The 17,270-nt window shown below is 39.5% G+C and overlaps 7 protein-coding genes across 10 annotated transcripts; 2 read left to right on the forward strand and 5 right to left on the reverse strand.

Annotated features, from left to right (window-relative positions):
- Positions 1-167: 167 nt before the first annotated feature.
- LOC132199266 (uncharacterized) lies at positions 168-3,202 on the reverse strand. The gene is made up of 6 exons (XM_059623858.1): positions 2,307-3,202; positions 2,050-2,207; positions 1,863-1,985; positions 1,573-1,811; positions 1,371-1,518; positions 168-1,152 (listed from the first exon to the last, which is right to left on the reverse strand). Exons 1-6 carry the CDS (start codon positions 2,933-2,935, stop codon positions 1,118-1,120), a joined length of 1,332 nt encoding a protein of 443 aa, XP_059479841.1. The 5' UTR covers positions 2,936-3,202; the 3' UTR covers positions 168-1,117.
- Positions 3,203-3,507: 305 nt separating this feature from the next.
- LOC132199265 (delta(14)-sterol reductase TM7SF2) lies at positions 3,508-7,487 on the reverse strand. Its single transcript, XM_059623857.1, has 8 exons — positions 7,396-7,487; positions 6,638-7,005; positions 5,792-6,051; positions 5,696-5,740; positions 4,954-5,424; positions 4,653-4,897; positions 4,469-4,596; positions 3,508-4,410 (listed from the first exon to the last, which is right to left on the reverse strand). The coding sequence occupies exons 1-8, from the start codon at positions 7,470-7,472 to the stop codon at positions 4,127-4,129; spliced, it is 1,878 nt and encodes a 625-aa protein (XP_059479840.1). The 5' UTR covers positions 7,473-7,487; the 3' UTR covers positions 3,508-4,126.
- Positions 7,488-7,823: 336 nt separating this feature from the next.
- LOC132199268 (peptidyl-prolyl cis-trans isomerase FKBP2) lies at positions 7,824-8,703 on the reverse strand. Its single transcript, XM_059623861.1, has 3 exons — positions 8,431-8,703; positions 8,207-8,319; positions 7,824-8,004 (listed from the first exon to the last, which is right to left on the reverse strand). The coding sequence occupies exons 1-3, from the start codon at positions 8,587-8,589 to the stop codon at positions 7,860-7,862; spliced, it is 417 nt and encodes a 138-aa protein (XP_059479844.1). The 5' UTR covers positions 8,590-8,703; the 3' UTR covers positions 7,824-7,859.
- A 446-nt stretch (positions 8,704-9,149) lies between these two features.
- On the forward strand, positions 9,150-10,651 carry LOC132199267 (ras-related protein Rab-4B-like). Its single transcript, XM_059623860.1, has 4 exons — positions 9,150-9,196; positions 9,254-9,334; positions 9,678-10,010; positions 10,277-10,651. The coding sequence occupies exons 1-4, from the start codon at positions 9,181-9,183 to the stop codon at positions 10,480-10,482; spliced, it is 636 nt and encodes a 211-aa protein (XP_059479843.1). The 5' UTR covers positions 9,150-9,180; the 3' UTR covers positions 10,483-10,651.
- Positions 10,652-11,025: 374 nt separating this feature from the next.
- Positions 11,026-14,271, forward strand: LOC132200149 (alpha-soluble NSF attachment protein). 3 transcript variants are annotated; one of them, XM_059625389.1, is made up of 4 exons: positions 11,026-11,185; positions 12,964-13,240; positions 13,300-13,659; positions 13,709-14,271. In XM_059625389.1, the coding sequence occupies exons 1-4, from the start codon at positions 11,094-11,096 to the stop codon at positions 13,856-13,858; spliced, it is 879 nt and encodes a 292-aa protein (XP_059481372.1). In that variant the 5' UTR covers positions 11,026-11,093; the 3' UTR covers positions 13,859-14,271. The 3 variants fall into 3 exon arrangements, with proteins under 3 accessions (XP_059481372.1, XP_059481374.1, XP_059481375.1); XM_059625391.1 differs by lacking the exon at positions 11,026-11,185 and adding an exon at positions 12,500-12,688; XM_059625392.1 differs by lacking the exon at positions 11,026-11,185 and adding an exon at positions 12,654-12,782.
- Positions 14,272-14,520: 249 nt separating this feature from the next.
- LOC132200151 (calmodulin) lies at positions 14,521-16,107 on the reverse strand. Its single transcript, XM_059625393.1, has 4 exons — positions 15,960-16,107; positions 15,527-15,701; positions 15,006-15,147; positions 14,521-14,896 (listed from the first exon to the last, which is right to left on the reverse strand). Exons 1-4 carry the CDS (start codon positions 15,960-15,962, stop codon positions 14,767-14,769), a joined length of 450 nt encoding a protein of 149 aa, XP_059481376.1. The 5' UTR covers positions 15,963-16,107; the 3' UTR covers positions 14,521-14,766.
- Positions 16,108-16,112: 5 nt separating this feature from the next.
- On the reverse strand, positions 16,113-16,900 carry LOC132200152 (prefoldin subunit 2). 2 transcript variants are annotated; one of them, XR_009442149.1, is made up of 3 exons: positions 16,739-16,900; positions 16,329-16,682; positions 16,113-16,273 (listed from the first exon to the last, which is right to left on the reverse strand). XR_009442149.1 is itself a non-coding variant. In XM_059625394.1 (2 exons), exons 1-2 carry the CDS (start codon positions 16,855-16,857, stop codon positions 16,391-16,393), a joined length of 411 nt encoding a protein of 136 aa, XP_059481377.1. In that variant the 5' UTR covers positions 16,858-16,900; the 3' UTR covers positions 16,113-16,390. The 2 variants fall into 2 exon arrangements, 1 of the variants encoding a protein (XP_059481377.1); XM_059625394.1 differs by having other exon boundaries at positions 16,113-16,682.
- Between the last annotated feature and the right edge of the window lie 370 nt (positions 16,901-17,270).

Genomic DNA, 17,270 nt, shown 5'->3' on the forward strand with positions numbered 1-17,270 from the left:
TTTCATACTTTATAATAAAATGTGTTAATTCAACTTATGGCATCATTTAGTTTAATTTCAAGTTTTCTTACAAATTAATTTCTTGTACATTTTAATTTTGACAATGATTTTGAAGGAATGGGTTCAATTTTGAATACAGAGCACAAAACCAAAATTGATGTTCCTGAGTGGGCCTTAATTTTATTATGACGATGCATTCAAAATACGTACAATTTTCATTTAGACACCGGTGAGTTGCAAATTAACTTAATTTTACGCATGGAAAATTGGTACTTCTCTGTATCAATGCCAACTTATTAATTACAATTGAGTACAATTTAACATTTTGAATGATTAGATTCGACAATAATTTTTCACTTTCAATTCACAATACGATATTTTATATAGATTATTAAGTAAATTGATTGCACTTAGGAAGCAGACGAAGTAGTTTTAATCTAAATAAAGTCAAAATGATCTCGATTGCAACGATTAATAATATGGCAAAGTTGCAAGTGACCGTATGAAAAATAAACACGTAAAAAAATGTAAATAAATTTGCGCATAGAAAACCAAACAAAATGAATATAGTTAAATTCAATCATACCAAGTTGAGTGTAAATAAGAATTGCTGGACTAATTTGAGTGCCGTTTGTATTCGAGTGGTCCGACAACCAGCGAGTAACCAATCAATAACAAAATAAAGAACTTGTGTTGTCCCATTCAATAGAACTTTATTGAATTTTAGCACGAAAAATGAAGATCAGTAAAGGTTGAACGTACGTTAGGTATTGGTCTGGCTGATCCATCCACAACGAGAGACATACCGATTGACATGGTTAATTCATAAATTCAATTATTTACTTATTTCGTGAATCTCGATTGCGAGAGGGTTGATGGTTGGTGTGTGTTTGTGTTTATGTAACATTTTCTTTCCATATAGTGTCGTCTCTTCATGTTTAGTGTGATTTTCGTGTTGTGTAGTTTTATGTTACACAAGACGCTTGCTCTCCTCTTTAATTCTGTTATACATCGATGTGTGTGGTGTGCCCTTACGCGCTAACGAGAGTTAAAATTCACACCCATACTACCACGAGACACAACAAGTCCTTCTTATTCTTCGTTCAACAGGTACAACTTATTTCTTCCTCCCTCCTCTTCTACTTGCAGCGCCTGAAAAAAACAATATTGATTTTACTTTTCACAATTTAAAATTGTAATTGGCCCTTCAAATATTTTGTGCATCTAAATTTTTAACCTATGAAGAAATTTACTCTTACCAATACTTCATAAGTTACATTTAGTTTCATTGTAAAAAAAAACAATTTGCACATATTTAATATGAATAGATTGGTGGAGTAATTAAGTTAGAAAATTCAGATATTAATTACCTTTGGCTTCCTTCTTGGCAGGTGCAGCAGCTGCTTTAGAGGTTGAAGGGCGGGGTTTTTTGGCTGCCGGAGAAGGCTCCCCTTCCGAGGATTGCCGCTTAGCGGCTCTAGCAGCGCGAGACTCAGCAGCCGTCTCTTTTTTTACAGGCTGCAATAAGAGAAAAATTATAAGACGGACAAAAATAAAGTTTAATTAACTGACCGCTTTGGTCTGCTTGGATGGTTTAGGATCTTCTTCGTCAGACGAGGAGTCTTCTGATGATTCCGACTCCTCGGATTCACTGCTACTACCACTGCTGCTGCTCGTACTCTTCCGACCCTTGGCTTTAGGGCTGCTTGTCTGCTCTTTTCGGCGCTTTTTCTTGAGCTGCGCTTGGTCTTTAAACAAACTTAGGTCCAAGCCGTCAGGATGGCTTTCGTTTACTTCAGGACGAGCGGACCCTAATAACAGGAAATTTCATTAACGAGGTCAAATTAACAATCAAAACAAACCTTTCTCGACAGCCAGTGCTCTATCCAGAATGCTCTTGATTCTTGTCAGCTCATCTTTAGGCAACCGATACTTGTTTTTGTCAACTCTGTCCAAATTCAGGCTAGTAAGTATACAGTCAAAATCTGTGAAAACAAAACATTTTTTTTTTTTTAATATTATTTCAAAGCTCAGGTTTGGAAAACAAACCAGTGTTGTCGTAGAAATCTGGTGAGTAGACTTCCGTGTCCGACTTATCCTGGCTAAGCCAGCGAATGCGGATTTTATGGCTTTTCTTGGTGATATTGTGTGTGGCCTGGCACACATAGAATCCCCCTTCAGCATTTCGGACGCCCAGGAATTCGTTTCTGAAATTAAAAATTTATTAATTATATACATGTTTTGATTGGAGTAAATTTATGTTCGTCTATTAAAAAAATTATGCAACTGGCTAAAATTTGACTTACTTGAAGAAAACAACAAGCTTATCATCTGGACTCTTTGCGCGAGTCTTGGTGGAGGTTGGTTTGAGGCCAAGGTCGGCGGTGGAAAGTGGTGCTTGATAGGGCTGGGTCCGGAAGCGGTTGCGTTTGGAGCGCTGTTCTCCAGGGGTGGACTCGGGGACCGGTTTGGCCTCTCGTTTGCGCTTATTGTGGTTGACCTTGGGAGCTGGTTGCTCCTTTACTGGTTGTTCCTTTACAGATTGCTCCTTTGCAGATTGCTCCTTAGCAGATTGCTCCTTTGCCGGTTGCTCCTTTGGAGCTGCCGGCGCTGGTTCCTTAACAGGGGTGGGCTCTTTCTCCTTGGTCTCCTTTACAGGGGCAGGTGGCGGTGTTTCTTTTTCCTTCGGAGGTGCAGGTTCGGGGGCTGCCGCCTCCACCTTAGGAGTGTGGTTAGTTGTTGGAGGTGGTGGATCTGCGGGGGCCGGTGGGGGCGGCTCCGACTTGGTCTCGGTCCCGTTCACCGGCGGCGGTTCAATTTTCACCGGTTCCGGCTTCAGGGCGATTTTTTCAACAGCAGGGGCGAGTACTGGAGTGGCCTCCGCGGGGGCGGCCTGGGGCGGCAGCAGCGCAAGCGGCGCCTCGGCGTCGGTCATAGCGGCGTTTATTTACAAGTGTCGCTCAAAATGGCCGCCCATCCAGCGGAGTAGCGGCGTCAGGGCCGTCTGCAGCGGCCTCCAAACGTTGGGTCTTCGGCACTTCGGTAGAGGTGCGATAGCAAAGGTAGAACCCTGAGGCAGGTGAGATCGTCGGCGGGGGCGGCTTTCGACTCCTCTTTAGGGTTACAAAACAAAGGCGGTGCGGCGGTGGTCCTCGAAGGCGACGACGACGCGTCTTTCTCTCCCGGCAGCGCGCGAGTTTTGAGAATGTGACGTCACGTGACGTCACACAGACATAATTCTACTGGCGCGAATTTTCCAGCATAACCGTTTCTTGAAAAAGTGTTTTTTTTTTACTCAAGGGGCATAAAAACCAGATTTTTATTCTAATGTATTTGTTTTGTTGAGACAGCAGACTTTTGTTTCTGAAAGCAAACTCTAGACGTTATGTCATAAATCTGATAATACATATTATTATTATATCAAAGGACATTTTTATCCTCTGAACTAAAATATATGTACATCAAGCATTAATGTAGACCAAGAAGTATAAAATTTTATACTTCTTGATGTAGACAATTTTAATGATATCCCAAGAATACAATGATGAATGAAGTCTGAAGTCCTATATAATAATGACGCTAACACAAAGTTTAAAAAAAATCGCCATGGTATTATATTATTCTCTCATTTATTAGTTAAAATGATTCTCTGCACATAAAAATGGTTGACATTCTTTAGATCGTTTTAATGTTAAAAAGCCTGGTTCCGAAAGTTCATAACCATTCCATAATCTCGGTCAAATAATGTAAATATATTGGTTCTGCCTGCATGCAGTAAGGTTAAGTCTATGACATTTTTACAAACCGTAAAAAAACAAGCTTATTTTCATGACAAAATTTGCCAGACTTAAAGTCAAATATTCAAACACTCCTTCATATTGCTTTGCGATCAAATCTCTCATACTCGTAGAGTTACATTATAAAAATAGTCACACAAACACAAAAGTTCTGTAAAAAAATGGCTTCATGTAGCAATGGGAAGCCTGGTACCCACCAGAGCTTCCAAACAGGCATAGTTTTTTGTACTCGAGACAAATAGTTTTACATACAAAAATGTAGAGAGGCCAAAATACTTCTTGTAGATTCAGTTTGTTCTTCTTTTCAGTTCAAGGGAGATCTAAACAGATCAATAGATCTTTGGCAGCACACGTTGCTTGACCTTTTCGCAGTACCGCGACCACGCATCTCCATACTTAGCCTGGCAGTGACGATGATCCTGTCCAACGCGCTGGAAAAACATCAGGATGGTGGTAGCAGGCAAGAACCAAGGCAGGGCATGTCCAAATCCAGCATTAAGACCAAAGGACATTTGCATCAGTATGTCACCAAAATAGTTGGGATGACGCACAAGTCCCCACCATCCCGATACCAACAACTTCTTGCCTCTGGCAGTAGGCAGAGTTTCCAAGTCTGGAAAATAAAAATCATAAATAAATAAATCACTTTTAATTAACATTCCGAAACTTACGAGAAACAGCAGGGTCCATGGGATTCTTGCGGAAACGGTACTTTTGGTTGCAGCTCAGGCGGTTGATCAGCAGGCCAACAGTGAAGACGAGACAATGGAAAACAACACACCATGTCTGCATTTCAACCCTAAAAATTGGATTTAAATAAATCATCTTGAAAAAAAAATTAACTAATTAACATACTTAGCAGTTATGACATAGAGGGGATTAACCATGGCAAGCGCAGGGTAGATTCCAATCATCGATGTGAAGAAAAATCCAAATCCTTCAGTCTGAATACCAAAAGAGGTCAAGAAGGTCTGCTCAAAGAGCAAAGCATCCAGCAAGTATATGCAGGGTAGAGCCAAGGAAACTAGTTGAGCGTAGCCAGTTGGTTCAAAATTCAGATAAATCAAAAGGGCCAGAACCACAGGGCTGGTCAGTCCAAGCTTAACGAAGAATCAATTTATTAAATAAAAATAATTAAAAAATACAAAATGGTTACTTTGAAGAAGAACATCTTCACATGGAAAGTTCTAATGACAGGGTTGATTTGCTTTCCAATAAAGAAAGTGTAGATCTTGCCTGCAGAGGCAACGGCAGGGTTTTGCTGAGAGACAGGTACACGATAACCCTTCCAGCAGAAGTAAATGGCAAGAATAAATCCAACAATGGTGCCAGTAGCAGCCCATACAGGCAAGTAAGCCAAAAGCTGGGCTTTGGTCAGTGCATATCCATAGCGGCGAAGGCCAAGAATGCCAGACACGGTGACTACAGCTGCCAGAAATCCATTACGACGATATTGACGAGGTCCGGTGGATCCAGGCAGAGCATTTTCAATAGGTCCAACAGGCAGGAGAGCCAACAACAGCTCAAAGGCCCAGAAGCCTAAGAGCAGGCCGACCGCATTCCAGTCCCACTTAGGCCACTGAGCGACCAGTTTGCGCCAATCTAATCCACGCAGATTGAATGAGCCCTGTTGAGATAATCATAGATTAATCAGTGAATATTTAGTAAACTTCAAACAACAAAAAAACTGCGAAATATCACAAAAAAATAAACTTCATGCAACATTAAAACAAATTAATGCAAAATACTGAGAAGAAAAATCAACATGCTGCTTAAAAACAGTAATTGTTCTACTTAATCCTTCAGGGGTCTTTACAAAAGTTTGGAACTATCCACAGCCAAATTAAAAAAAAAATCAACTATAGTTAAAATCTACACCCGAACGGGCTGATTCAGACCTGGGGCTCTGTGACATTTGAGGAGGCCTTTGGGGGCACGGCCACCTGTAACAACGCTACTCAAACTCGCTTCTACTTGCACAAATTTTAACTCACCGATCGAATCATCAAAAGAGCGCCAAAGGTGACTCCGACAAAGACGGCAAACATCAAAACCACGCCAATGGTACCACCCCACTCCAGTTGCGGTTTTGAAGTGCTGTCGTCCTTATTCTTCTTCTTAGGCTTGGTTGTCTCGTCAGTGTCAGAATCAATATTTTCATCCTTGTTCCAACGACGGACGCGCAGAGTCATGGTTGGGGTACCTGTTGGCTCTTCCTGCTTCTTTTTTTCAGCTGTTTTCTTGGCTGTGGAGGCTGTAGAAAGTAGAATTTTAACTTTTTGTTCTGTTTATTATTACAGGGTTTGGCACCTTCAAAGACTAAATTAAAAAAAAAAGGTAAATAAATGTAGAAACATTGTGAGCAATCCAATCAAGGTTAACTTGTTTCTTGTAAAACCTGAATTTATTTTTTTATTTTTTTTTGCTTATGGCACCCGTGAGCTTATTAGGCTATTAGGTCGGTCTCTTGCCGTAGTCGAGCACCCTTGGCACAATTGTGCTTCCCAACCAACCTGACCCAAATGAATTTATGCTCGTGAAGTGATCCAAAAAAATGTTTTCTACCAAGACGGCTAAAATTATGTATGTAATTACAAATTTTCCTCAGAATAAAGCCTCTAATATATTTTTACATTATATAATTTTTCTATCATGCATAGTTATTTTGCTTCCAATTATTACATTTCTTTAAATATTATTGCCTAATTATTTTTGAAAGTAAGTTTTAAATATTTCAATAATGCTGTTTGGCTTCAAATTAAAAAAATGCAAAAAAATATCGGGCTATGGAAGTGTATCTACACAAGTGAAATTTGATACTTTGCCAAAAATTCGCTAACCCTTTTCTGGTTTCTCCTCCTTTGTTTTAGGAGTAGTGGCAGGCTTGCGGCCCCTGCTGGTTGACCGCTTACGACCAGCAGAGGCGGCCCGAGCAGGACTCTTTTCACTCTTCGGTGGTCGTCCACGTCCAGGACTGCGGCCGCGGCTGCCAGTGCTTTTGCGGGCGGGGGAGCGAGAACGCTGACGGCTCTTGGGGGTCTTGTTGGGGTTTTCGAAGACCTCGTCGGGTCCGACGGTGATTTTTGAGCCATCATTTAGCTGGATGCGCACGGTGCCGCTCTTATTCTCGTGCAACACCTTGCCGGCAGCCAGGTCATCCTGTTCAGAGATGGCCACAAGCACGTTCGCACCCACAGACCAAGACATGCTGAAATTGAAAAAGGACGCCAACGGTCATTAATAACGCGTCGGGTGTGAGAAAAAACGCACAAAGCGTAAAGTCCAATTTGACAAACCGGTTAAATATTCTACCGGTTTCTTGATTGGAAGTGTCAATAAAAAATAAAGGAAACGGTAGAAAAACCGTTTAAGCAACCGGTATGCCGGTACTAAAATCGGGGTGGTAGATGAGAGAGTTTTGTTTTGGACGCTTTCCAATGACGCAGGGAGGCGTTGGTTCCTGGGTACCGACGTAAACAAAGCGATTTTAAGTCGCCGACTGAAAGAAAGTCGACCAAAAAACAATTTAAAAATTTTCGCCGAATTTTCAGTCAACGATTTACAAAGCGGATTGAAGGTAATTTTAAAATAAACTTACCTTTTACAATAAAAATTGCCGGACACCAACGAATTTTGCCAAGCAACGCGCCAAACTGGCTTTTGCACTGCCAACATGAGCAAATTTCCTAGCAATTTAAATATAATAAATTAGGAATTGCTGAAGCAAACCAATATAATATGGACGCCTTTATGCCATTTTGTTGCATTACAATGCTCATTTCGATAAAATTGTACTCAGTAATGAGGGAAACAGTTTTTTTTCATGATACTGAATTTTGTTACATTGGTAACTTTTCAAAGAATTTTTAACTGGGTACCGCCTGTTGGCAAAACCAGGAAGTTATGTTTTTTTTGTAGGGGCGGGTCTCTTTAATTTGGCTGTTGATTTGGCTAAGCCAGGGGCGTGAAAGAGTACAGACACTACAGACTCACAATCAGAGCTTTGTATATTAATGAGAAAATCCATTTGCTGTTTTTAAATCAAACTTTATTAAAAAAACTTCACAACTCATCCTTGCGTTCCAATTTTACCAGCTCCACATCAAAAATCAATGTTGCTCCTCCAGGAATTTTTGGCGGTGACCCTCTATCACCATAGCCCATGTCCGAGGGAATCACGAGCTTTCTCTTTTCACCTTCACACATCCTGTATGCAAAGAAGTAAAAAAAAAATAGTATAATCCAGTTCCATCCAAAATAATAAATATTTTAAGAAAAAAATGGAAAATAGAAATTTAAAAAAGGGCCAAATTTCAACTATATGAAATCTCTTGGATTTTCACTTTTTTAAATAATAATTCATAATTTAAAATATATTTTGCATATTTTGTAACAACAAATGCACAAACCCTAGGAGTCCTTGATCCCATCCTTTGATGACCTGTCCTGATCCAAGAGTGAATGTGAAGAGTTGACCTCTAGGAATGCTTGAGTCAAATTCCGTTCCATCCTCGAGTTTACCCTAAGAAAAGCAATTATTTTATAATATCTATGATCATTAAAATTGCCACCTTCAAAGAGGGAAGTATGCCGAAATTGATTTATGATAACTATTTGTAATGTACATACATACCGTGTAATGCATGTGAAGAAAGTCGCCCTTGCGGCTTCGCATTTTGCAGTCTTCAACGCGTTTTTTTACGCCAATCTGCAGTTTCTTTTTGCTGTCCGCGGCCGCGAAAGAGGCCAAAACGACCACGCACAAGATGAAAAATGCAACGGTGGCCCTCATATTTGGCCGCTGGTTGTAAAACTAGCACAGTCTACGGCCAATCTTGTGCAGACACGCAGGAGTCCCGTACGTAAATTGTAATTCCGCTCAAACTGAATTTCCTTGTTTTGTTTTGTTCATGTGTTAAAATTTTACCGGTACTAGCCAAAAGTGGAAAACAGTTATTGATATTTTTGCGTATTTTCACTTATTCCGTGTATATTTTTAATATGAATTCAAAAATTATTGTTCCAATTTATTCAAATAATCAAACTTTGGCTTCATTATTATTTGAGTTTGGAAGAAAAATGAAAAAGATTTATACTCTCAAAACCGGTTATAACTATCTCAATATAACTGCTTCGTTCTAGATATTACCAATTACCAAAGCTACAAAATTACCACAATATTTTTCTCCCTCAAAAAGTTAATTATACTAGCGAGATCATATAATTTAAAAATTTTAAACATATTTGATGAAAAAAATCTCTTTATCATCAAATTTTATGATTTGTCTTTCAAAATTTTTATTTTACCGACTTGAATTTTGTTGCATTGGCAACGATTGTCAGCTGTTTATGACAGATTCTTGTTGTCCAGATGTGATCCGCGATGTCTGAGAGCTACGGTGAGTCTTGCGTTTTAATCCATTGAGGACCGTCCAATATCATGTCCGACTTTGCAGACTACCTCTTTAAGTTCCTGGTGATCGGCTCTGCGGGCACAGGAAAGTCATGTCTGCTCCACCAGTTCATCGAATCCAAATGTAAGTGAGCGTCCCACTTATTCTTCCTCCCTCGCACTAGCACTCCATTGTTTTTAATCCAGTGTGCCGCACTGTTAATTATAGCGACTATACTTGACTCATATAATTCATACTCCAATGAAAAAATTCGTTTTCAAGCATGATTAAAGTGATGCACGCACACTATGCAAAAAGCAATTGCACATTTTTTTCCATTAAAGTAATTATCATAATTAAATTTTGAGGAATTAAAACCGCGCTAGCTGAAAGTTATTTCTTTACATTAAAAAATTTATGTTTTTGAAAAAAGGCTTTTGGAGCTGCACAGAAATAAAATTTCATATTTTGCGTTTCAAAAATTTAGTCAAAGAGGACTCATCCCACACAATTGGCGTTGAGTTTGGCTCGAAGGTTGTGCCCGTGTCCGGAAAGCAGGTGAAACTGCAGATTTGGGACACTGCTGGTCAAGAGCGTTTCAAGTCAGTAACCCGATCATACTATCGAGGTGCGGCCGGCGCCCTCCTGGTCTATGATGTGACGCGTCGGGACTCGTTCAACGCCCTCGCAAATTGGCTAGCTGACGCCAGGTCGCTCGCCTCACCCTCCATTGTTGTTCTCCTGGTGGGCAACAAAAGTGACCTGGAGGCACAGAGGGAGGTCACATTCCTCGAGGCAAGCAGATTTGCGCAAGAGAATGGTGAGAATCATTTTTAAACCTCCGATTTTTTTTTACTGCTTAATTTAAAAGGTTGACAAATACAGTAATGATAATCGTTTTTTACCACAAAGATTACAAATATTGCGTGTGTCTCAAAGGTCTCTTTTTTTATGAGTCACTCCCCATTATTTTGCGGTCCCAAATCTTATCAATTATAGATATACGATTGCCTTTTTTTTTCTTAAAGACTTTTTATGTTGATGTCTTTTTTTTTTAATTTTTATGTGTGATAACTTTTGCTTCAGAACTGATGTTTTTGGAAACGTCAGCCAAGAGCGGCCAAAATGTGGTCGAAGCGTTCACAAAATGCGCCAAGGCCATTGTGACAAAGATCGAATCTGGCGAACTCGACCCCGATCGAATCGGCTCGGGAATTCAGTATGGAAACCTGAGGCCTACAAGGAACTCAACCTCAGCGGCTACTGGCCGCTCCTGCCCATGCAGGGTATAAACTGTTCAAATCAATTGAAAGCATTACAAATTAATTTTATTATAAAATGTCTAGGGAAGCTTCTTTGTTATTCTTTTATATATTTTTGAATTGAATTATAAGTATGTAAGTTAATGAGAAAAAAATTAAAATTGAATAAAATGTATTTATCTACGTACTAAGTGCAGAATACAGTTTTTTATTTTGCTTGCTCATTGCGCTATTTTCCCACAAACATATCTAAATAAAAAATTATAAAATTGATGTAGGTTCGTAGTTTAACACATTAAATAATAAGTCAGGGAAAATTTCATTTGTAAAACTTAAACCATAACTAAATTAATGTGAAAATTTTCCTATGATTTAACCAACCTCCACTCCTTTACAATTATAAAAAAAAAAAAACGAAAAGTGGCGAGCGGTGCAAATTTTGGCATAATAGTATTATTAAATCTGCAAGGCCACCGGGAGATGGAGTGGTAACAGAGTGAGGATGGGTTGGGGGTGCAAGAGCCCTCGTGGAAGTGGGCCGAAGGATCGATGTATCCAGAGGGTGGCGCAGGCGCACAGCCCGCAACCCTAATCGATAGCAAGGCGGCCATCGGCTGGCGAACACTTGAGCACCAAAAACCATGGGCGACTCTGAGCAAAAGGCCTATCAACTCATCTCGGACGCCGAGAAGAAGTTGAACCGCTCCAATGGCTTCTTGGGACAACTCTTTGGGTACGTTGCCGCCGTCCGTCGGCGTCCCCAGGGACCGCAGGGGTGAAACCTCTTGTGGGTCTTGGGGTTACGCCAAGGCCCATTCAATCAATATCGTCTTGCACACTCCTTATTGCAATACACAGTCCACCCCCATTCCGCACTACGCATTTTTTATTTAGCAACATATATTGCAAAGAACAAAGCTGCTTTGAATTAAAGCTTTTTAAAAGAAATTCGAGGAAGCCGAGTGCAATATATATTTTAGAGGAAGGGTGTGTAACAGTATGAACTGCGCAAAATAAAATTTTTTGGAAGAGTTTATAGGTGATCGTAGTTTTCTATTATTTGTATTTTTCAAACATTTTTAAGCTTATCAAATTTTAAACTCCCAACAATATTTTTTTAATTCTGACGAGCTTATTTTTTTAATTAAAATTGCATAAAGACAGCCTTGAGAAAATTTCTCTTGCAAAAATTATGCAAGCATTGTATAATATGGCATGGCGGCCTTATTTTTTTTTAAGTCATAAAATGTGGCATTTAAAGAGGCAGGAAAAAATAATGAGCAAAGCAGTATAATATGAAGATTTTTGTTTTTCCAATAAGCTCAAAATTCGAAATTTTTAGTGAAAAAGTTACTTTGGATTTGGATGCTTTGAATGAAATAAAATTTTCAATAAGTATTTTTAGCAATGTGGACAAATACACAACAACAATAATAAAAAAAGAATTTTTTTTTTTTAAAAAATAAAGAATTGAATATTTTCTACCACAAGCTAATTTTTTTATTATCATTATCACTATTTAAATTTTATGTCTTTATTTTCAATTGAAAATTTTCATCCTTTTTTTAATTTTGGAATAATGACTCTGACTCAGATCTCGCGGTTTCGTATTTATTTTTATATTTTGTGCCATGCTTATTTGTACCACGTAAATTAGACGATTTACATGCTGCGTCAAATTATTTCATTGTACTTTCCAGCTCAACTGGCCACGTTGCGTGTCCTAGTGACTAATCGTAGGCACTCAATGTGCATTATGCAAATTGCAAAAACAATTGTTTATATTTTTTACACGAAAATATTTTCTCTCTGTTTTGTCACTTCAATAACATTAAAGAATTAAATTGACACCATGCAATTTGTTCATTTACTTTGAAAATACATCGTAATGATATTTGAATTAAAATGATTTTTTATGGTGTTGAAATCTGAACGGAAATCAAACGATTTTCTTAGATGAGAATGAGTAAGCTAAAAATTGCAAAATCCGTTCAGAAAATAATTCCCCATACCCGCGCAGAGCATTCAAATTGTAGACCTTCTGAGTCACACAGGCACGCCCCTTTTGTTGTATTTACGTTCTACGTTTGAGGACTTCTTCCGTGTTGGATCTCAAAATTTAGTCCCCTCAAAATCGATCTGCAATGGGCGACTCCGAGGCCAAAGGTCACGCACTGATGGCTGAAGCGCGAGCCAAGCTGCAAAAGTCAACAGGCTTTCTATCCTTCATATTTGGGTGGGTTTCAAAGTAGGACAACCGAAGGGTCTCTTATCGATTTGTTGGCACTATCAAGCACCTGATTATCTCCAAACCACAAGACAACCACAGTGTGATGAGCGACTTTCTATTTTCGTTGAAATTGATTCGGGAATTTTATAAATCACCAAAAATTCAATTAAAAATAATGAATTGAATTGTATTTTTTTAAATATAATTTTTGTTGAAATACATATGTGTATATGTATGAATTATTTTTAAATTTTAATTAAAAATGATCAATTTTTATTTAGCGGCTCTGCCAAAGTTGAAGAGGCGGTGGAATGTTACCAGCGGGCAGGCAATATGTTCAAGATGGCCAAGAAATGGAACGAGGCTGGGAAAGCGTTCTGCGAGGCTGCAAGTCTTCACGCAAAAGCTGGCAGCAAGCACGACTCGGCCACAAATTTTGTAGACGCAGCCAATTGTTTCAAAAAGGCGGATGCCAATGAAGCCGTCAACTGCCTCTCTAAGGCCATCGAAATCTACACGGACATGGGCAGGTTCACCATGGCCGCCAGACACCATCAGGTAGCAAAAAAATAAATTATTTCCCGTCAAGCAGTTTTCAATAATCATTTTTTCCCCAGTCCATCGCAGAGATTTACGAAACAGAGGCACCCGACTTGGAGGCTGCTACTCGGCATTATGAGCAAGCTGCTGATTATTTCAGGGGTGAGGAATCCAACTCGTCGGCTAACAAGTGCGTCCTGAAAGTGGCTCAGTATGCAGCCCAATTGGCTGATTACGAAAAAGCCATCTCGATTTATGAACAGGTGGCTGCTTCGTCGCTCGAGAGCTCTCTGCTCAAGTATTCAGCCAAGGAGTACTTCTTCAGGGCAGGCCTCTGTCACCTTTGCGTTGATATCCTTAACGCTCAGCTTGCGCTTGAACGCTACATCCAACAGTACCCTGCTTTCCAGGACTCTCGGGAGTACAAACTTATCAAGGTGAACTATTTTTATCTCTTGATTCAAATAACTGATTAAAAATTAATAGGTCCTGATGGAGCACATGGAAGAGCAAAACGTAGATGGGTTCACAGAGGCAGTCAAAGATTACGACTCGGTGTCTAGGTTTGATCAGTGGTACACCACCATCCTGTTACGAATCAAGAAAACGGTGCAAGACAACCCTGACTTGTGCTAATCCCACTGCATTCCTCAGCTTTATTATTTTATATTTTTGTTGTACATATATTTAAGGAATTCCTCTATTGCAAGTAAGAAAACTTAAGGCGAGAGAAAAAAATGTAAGCGATGAAAAGAACACAACCTTAACTTCTATTATTTTTTGTTTGCCAATCCTCTTGGTGTACATAATGAGATTGATTAAATTTAAAAACAAAAATATATCAATTAAACACACAAAAAAACTTGTAACAATGTTAGTTAAGAAATTATATGATGGGAAGGATATTTGAGAGAGCGCAAGAGCATCGAGTCAATTTTGCTCTGCAGAGCACTGGATATGTAAATTTATGGTCATCATTATTATTTAAAGAAAATACCGTCAAGTTCTTTGTTTGACAAAAAAATAAACCAAACCAGTTACAATATTTATCCAACTGTCTTTTGCTTCACTAGACCACCATAGTGCCTCTGGGTGTCACCCTTAAATGACTCAGCTGCCCAAGCAACTAAAAAATATTGACTTTATGAAACTGCTATTGATTTCCCAAGTAACACCTCTCCTGACTAACACGAATACACCTTGTTTAATTTAATCAATATAAAGGTGATTAATGATGTTATTCCTGACACACACGAAAGTCGCCATTATGTTTAAATATAAAGGAAGCAGAATATGGATTAATTTAACTCCTTAACATTTATTTAGTAGTTGTTTTACAATTTTGTGACCGAAAAGTCGACTCGCTCTGGACTTGGCCCTGTCGGGGCCGGACCGACCAATCAACCAACCAATTTCCTCGGTGAGTGATTCATTGATGAGTGTGTTGTGTAAGTGTGTGTGTGGTTTTGTGTTTTATCTTTGGAAATGTAAAAATGACTGTGGTGGAATGTGTTTCGAGTAATAAATTAGGGCCGGCAGGCACCTCACTTGGAGGTCATCATGGTGACGAACTCCTCATAATTGACCTGACCGTCACCATCAATGTCCGCTTCGCGGATCATCTCGTCCACCTCTTCATCAGTCAGCTTCTCACCCAAGTTGGTCATTACATGCCTAAAGAAAAATTGTTAAGAATTGTTTATGTTTTTTGCCAATTCATCATAATTCTTTTTTTCCATTCTTTTAAAACGAAACTACCAGATATAATTTACACTGCGTCTACCTGAGCTCTGCAGCCGAAATGAAACCGTTGCCATCCTTATCAAAAACCCTGAAGGCCTCACGGATTTCTTCCTCGGAGTCTGTGTCCTTCATTTTGCGCGCCATCATCGTCAGGAACTCAGGAAAGTCGATGGTACCATTACCTTAAATTCCATTTGGGCTATTAATTTTCATGTTGAACAGAAACATACAAAGAAAAGGTACGCTAATTAATGACACATAAGTTACATTGTTTGATTCAAGGAATAAAATCGTATTGATTTCTAAATTCTAAACGATGATTAATCTCCTCTGGGATAGTCTAACTTTGTAAATTTACCCAGCGTTAAGCTCATATTTATTTATAGAATTAAAGAACATTTCAGGCAAGATCGTTTGTTCAGGCGCTTGAAAATGTAAATTTAAAGTTTATTTATGCCCTCTCTAAGGGACCAGGTATAAAATCAATAACTCAGGGCCAGTGAGGAATAATGTAAACAAAGGCCTTGGACAGCGGAAACGACTAAAAGGTCGCATTTTTACCGTCAGCGTCAACTTCGTTGATCATGTCCTGGAGTTCGGCTTCGGTAGGGTTCTGTCCGAGAGACCGCATCACGGTACCCAATTCTTTGGTGGTGATAGTGCCATCGCCGTCTTTGTCGAACAACGAAAACGCCTCTTTGAACTCAGCGATTTGTTCCTCAGTCAGTTGGTCCGCCTAGAAGCGCAAATAAGACTAAGTTTGTGTCGTGGACAATGTAATGATCAGGTTGGGAATCAAGGGTGTCCAAAATAACGGTCCTCTGAGGGTAGTAACCGTCGCCGGGGTTGGAGAACGGCCAAAAAGGGGGCGGCCGCCATTTTGGCCGCGGAAAAACACAGCGGCCGTTTCCCAGAAAAACTAATCTCGAGGATGTCTCTAGTGATACCATAGGGTCATTTGAGGGAGGCTATTGGACCTGGATGACTTGCTTACCATGGTTGATTGCTGGATTTGACCGAGACAACAGTCGGCCGACGCAAAAGCTCTGTAGCCACTGGCAGAAAAGTAGTGCGCAAGTCAACGCCTCCGCTACTAATTTTTCAAATTTGTTTTAGTGTTACAAGGGGAAATTAGTAACGAAAAAAATACAATTGTTATATTTATTGCAACGAATTCAAAAATTTGAAAGTATTCTACATTATTTTAAAATAAATTTGAATTTTCTTCCAGTCATAACCGCGGATGAAAAATAGTACCTGCGCCGATTGGTTGTTCTGCTCGTCGCATTGCAGGCAATCGGTGGCGGCCTAATTCAAAAAGACGTCACAATGGCGTATAATCAGATTTATTAAAGTATTTCACAGGTATCCACGTGCATGTAGGATCATTATTTATCACGGCGTAACGAGTCTTATTTAAGGGGGTCAGTTGACGAGCACACCGGCCTGCTGCGGTGCCTTGGGCGCCTCCTGCTTTTCGGGCTCTTCGTCTCCGGCGTTGCGCACTCGAATGTTGTATTTATCCTTGTATTCATTCAGCTCCGTTCCTTTGCGGGACAGCGCCTCATTGTGAAGCCTAATCGCTTCGGACAGCTGGTCTCGGCTGTGCATCAGCGAGGGACGCACTTCCTTGACGGTGCGTTGCACCAGGACACCGTTGATCAGTCGGAAACACTTGCGGTCGTCCTCCACCTTCTCCAGGGCGTCTACCACGATTCTGAAATCGGATCGATTTTTCAGACAAGATCACAAATCTCCAGGGTTCAAACTCACTTGTGTTCGTTCAGGTCGACTTCCATCTCGGAGATCTTGAGGGCCAGTCGTCGCTGCTCATTGCGAAGGGTGTTAAACCCGGCCACAATTTCTTCAGGAGATTTACCTTTATCGGCCATGCTTGTTTTGGTCTAAGTGCGGAGTAAATAACCGATTAATCGGTTTGTGCAGAACTTCTCAGTCGGTTTGTTAAGCAAAATACCGAGCCATAAATCGGCACGGAAAGCCTTTCGGGCGAGATGCGAGGTTATATTTTATATTATGGTGCATAAAGAAAAAGAATAGAAAAAGACCATGAAAATTTTGCTCCATTTTAAATAATTTATTTAAAAAAATTCAGATACATATTTTAATGACTGTAAGATAAAAATTTCAAATTTATTTATTGTTATTAATATTTAATAACAAATTGGAACACATAAAATATAGATTTGCAATTCATAAAAATAGAAAACGTAATTTTTATATTTAACAAAATTAAAACATAAAAATCAGAGTGATTTTTTTATACTGGATTTTTAAGAATTTTAGG

The sequence above is a fragment of the Neocloeon triangulifer genome, unplaced genomic scaffold (assembly GCF_031216515.1).
Source record: "Neocloeon triangulifer isolate White Clay Creek 2 clone unplaced genomic scaffold, ASM3121651v1 ptg000014l, whole genome shotgun sequence".
NCBI lineage: Eukaryota > Metazoa > Arthropoda > Insecta > Ephemeroptera > Baetidae > Neocloeon > Neocloeon triangulifer.

Bases quoted from the DNA above. Each gene is read 5' to 3' on its own strand.
- LOC132200151 (XM_059625393.1), bottom strand. The intron at 15,148-15,526 runs GTAAAAATGCGA...ATGGAATTTAAG, and splicing joins CAACGAAGTTGACGCTGACG to GTAATGGTACCATCGACTTT. The intron at 14,897-15,005 runs GTAGACGCAGTG...ATTTTTCTTTAG, and splicing joins ATTTCGGCTGCAGAGCTCAG to GCATGTAATGACCAACTTGG.
- LOC132200152 (XM_059625394.1), bottom strand. From the start codon at position 16,857: ATGGCCGATAAAGGTAAATCTCCTGAAGAAATTGTGGCCGGGTTTAAC. The intron at 16,683-16,738 runs GTGAGTTTGAAC...ATCCGATTTCAG, and splicing joins GTCGACCTGAACGAACACAA to AATCGTGGTAGACGCCCTGG.
- LOC132200149 (XM_059625389.1), top strand. From the start codon at position 11,094: ATGGGCGACTCTGAGCAAAAGGCCTATCAACTCATCTCGGACGCCGAG. The intron at 11,186-12,963 runs GTACGTTGCCGC...ATTTTTATTTAG, and splicing joins TTCTTGGGACAACTCTTTGG to CGGCTCTGCCAAAGTTGAAG. The intron at 13,241-13,299 runs GTAGCAAAAAAA...TTTTTTCCCCAG, and splicing joins TGGCCGCCAGACACCATCAG to TCCATCGCAGAGATTTACGA.
- LOC132199266 (XM_059623858.1), bottom strand. From the start codon at position 2,935: ATGACCGACGCCGAGGCGCCGCTTGCGCTGCTGCCGCCCCAGGCCGCC. The intron at 2,208-2,306 runs GTAAGTCAAATT...TTTTAATTTCAG, and splicing joins AAGCTTGTTGTTTTCTTCAA to AAACGAATTCCTGGGCGTCC. The intron at 1,986-2,049 runs GTTTGTTTTCCA...TTGTTTTCACAG, and splicing joins AGATTTCTACGACAACACTG to ATTTTGACTGTATACTTACT.
- LOC132199267 (XM_059623860.1), top strand. The intron at 9,335-9,677 runs GTAAGTGAGCGT...TCAAAAATTTAG, and splicing joins CCAGTTCATCGAATCCAAAT to TCAAAGAGGACTCATCCCAC. The intron at 10,011-10,276 runs GTGAGAATCATT...CTTTTGCTTCAG, and splicing joins CAGATTTGCGCAAGAGAATG to AACTGATGTTTTTGGAAACG.
- LOC132199268 (XM_059623861.1), bottom strand. From the start codon at position 8,589: ATGAGGGCCACCGTTGCATTTTTCATCTTGTGCGTGGTCGTTTTGGCC. The intron at 8,320-8,430 runs GTATGTATGTAC...TGCTTTTCTTAG, and splicing joins TTCTTCACATGCATTACACG to GGTAAACTCGAGGATGGAAC. The intron at 8,005-8,206 runs GTTTGTGCATTT...CTTTGCATACAG, and splicing joins TGGGATCAAGGACTCCTAGG to GATGTGTGAAGGTGAAAAGA.
- LOC132199265 (XM_059623857.1), bottom strand. From the start codon at position 7,472: ATGTTGGCAGTGCAAAAGCCAGTTTGGCGCGTTGCTTGGCAAAATTCG. The intron at 4,898-4,953 runs GTAACCATTTTG...TTCTTCGTTAAG, and splicing joins TGAAGATGTTCTTCTTCAAA to CTTGGACTGACCAGCCCTGT. The intron at 4,411-4,468 runs GTAAGTTTCGGA...TTTATTTTCCAG, and splicing joins CATGGACCCTGCTGTTTCTC to ACTTGGAAACTCTGCCTACT.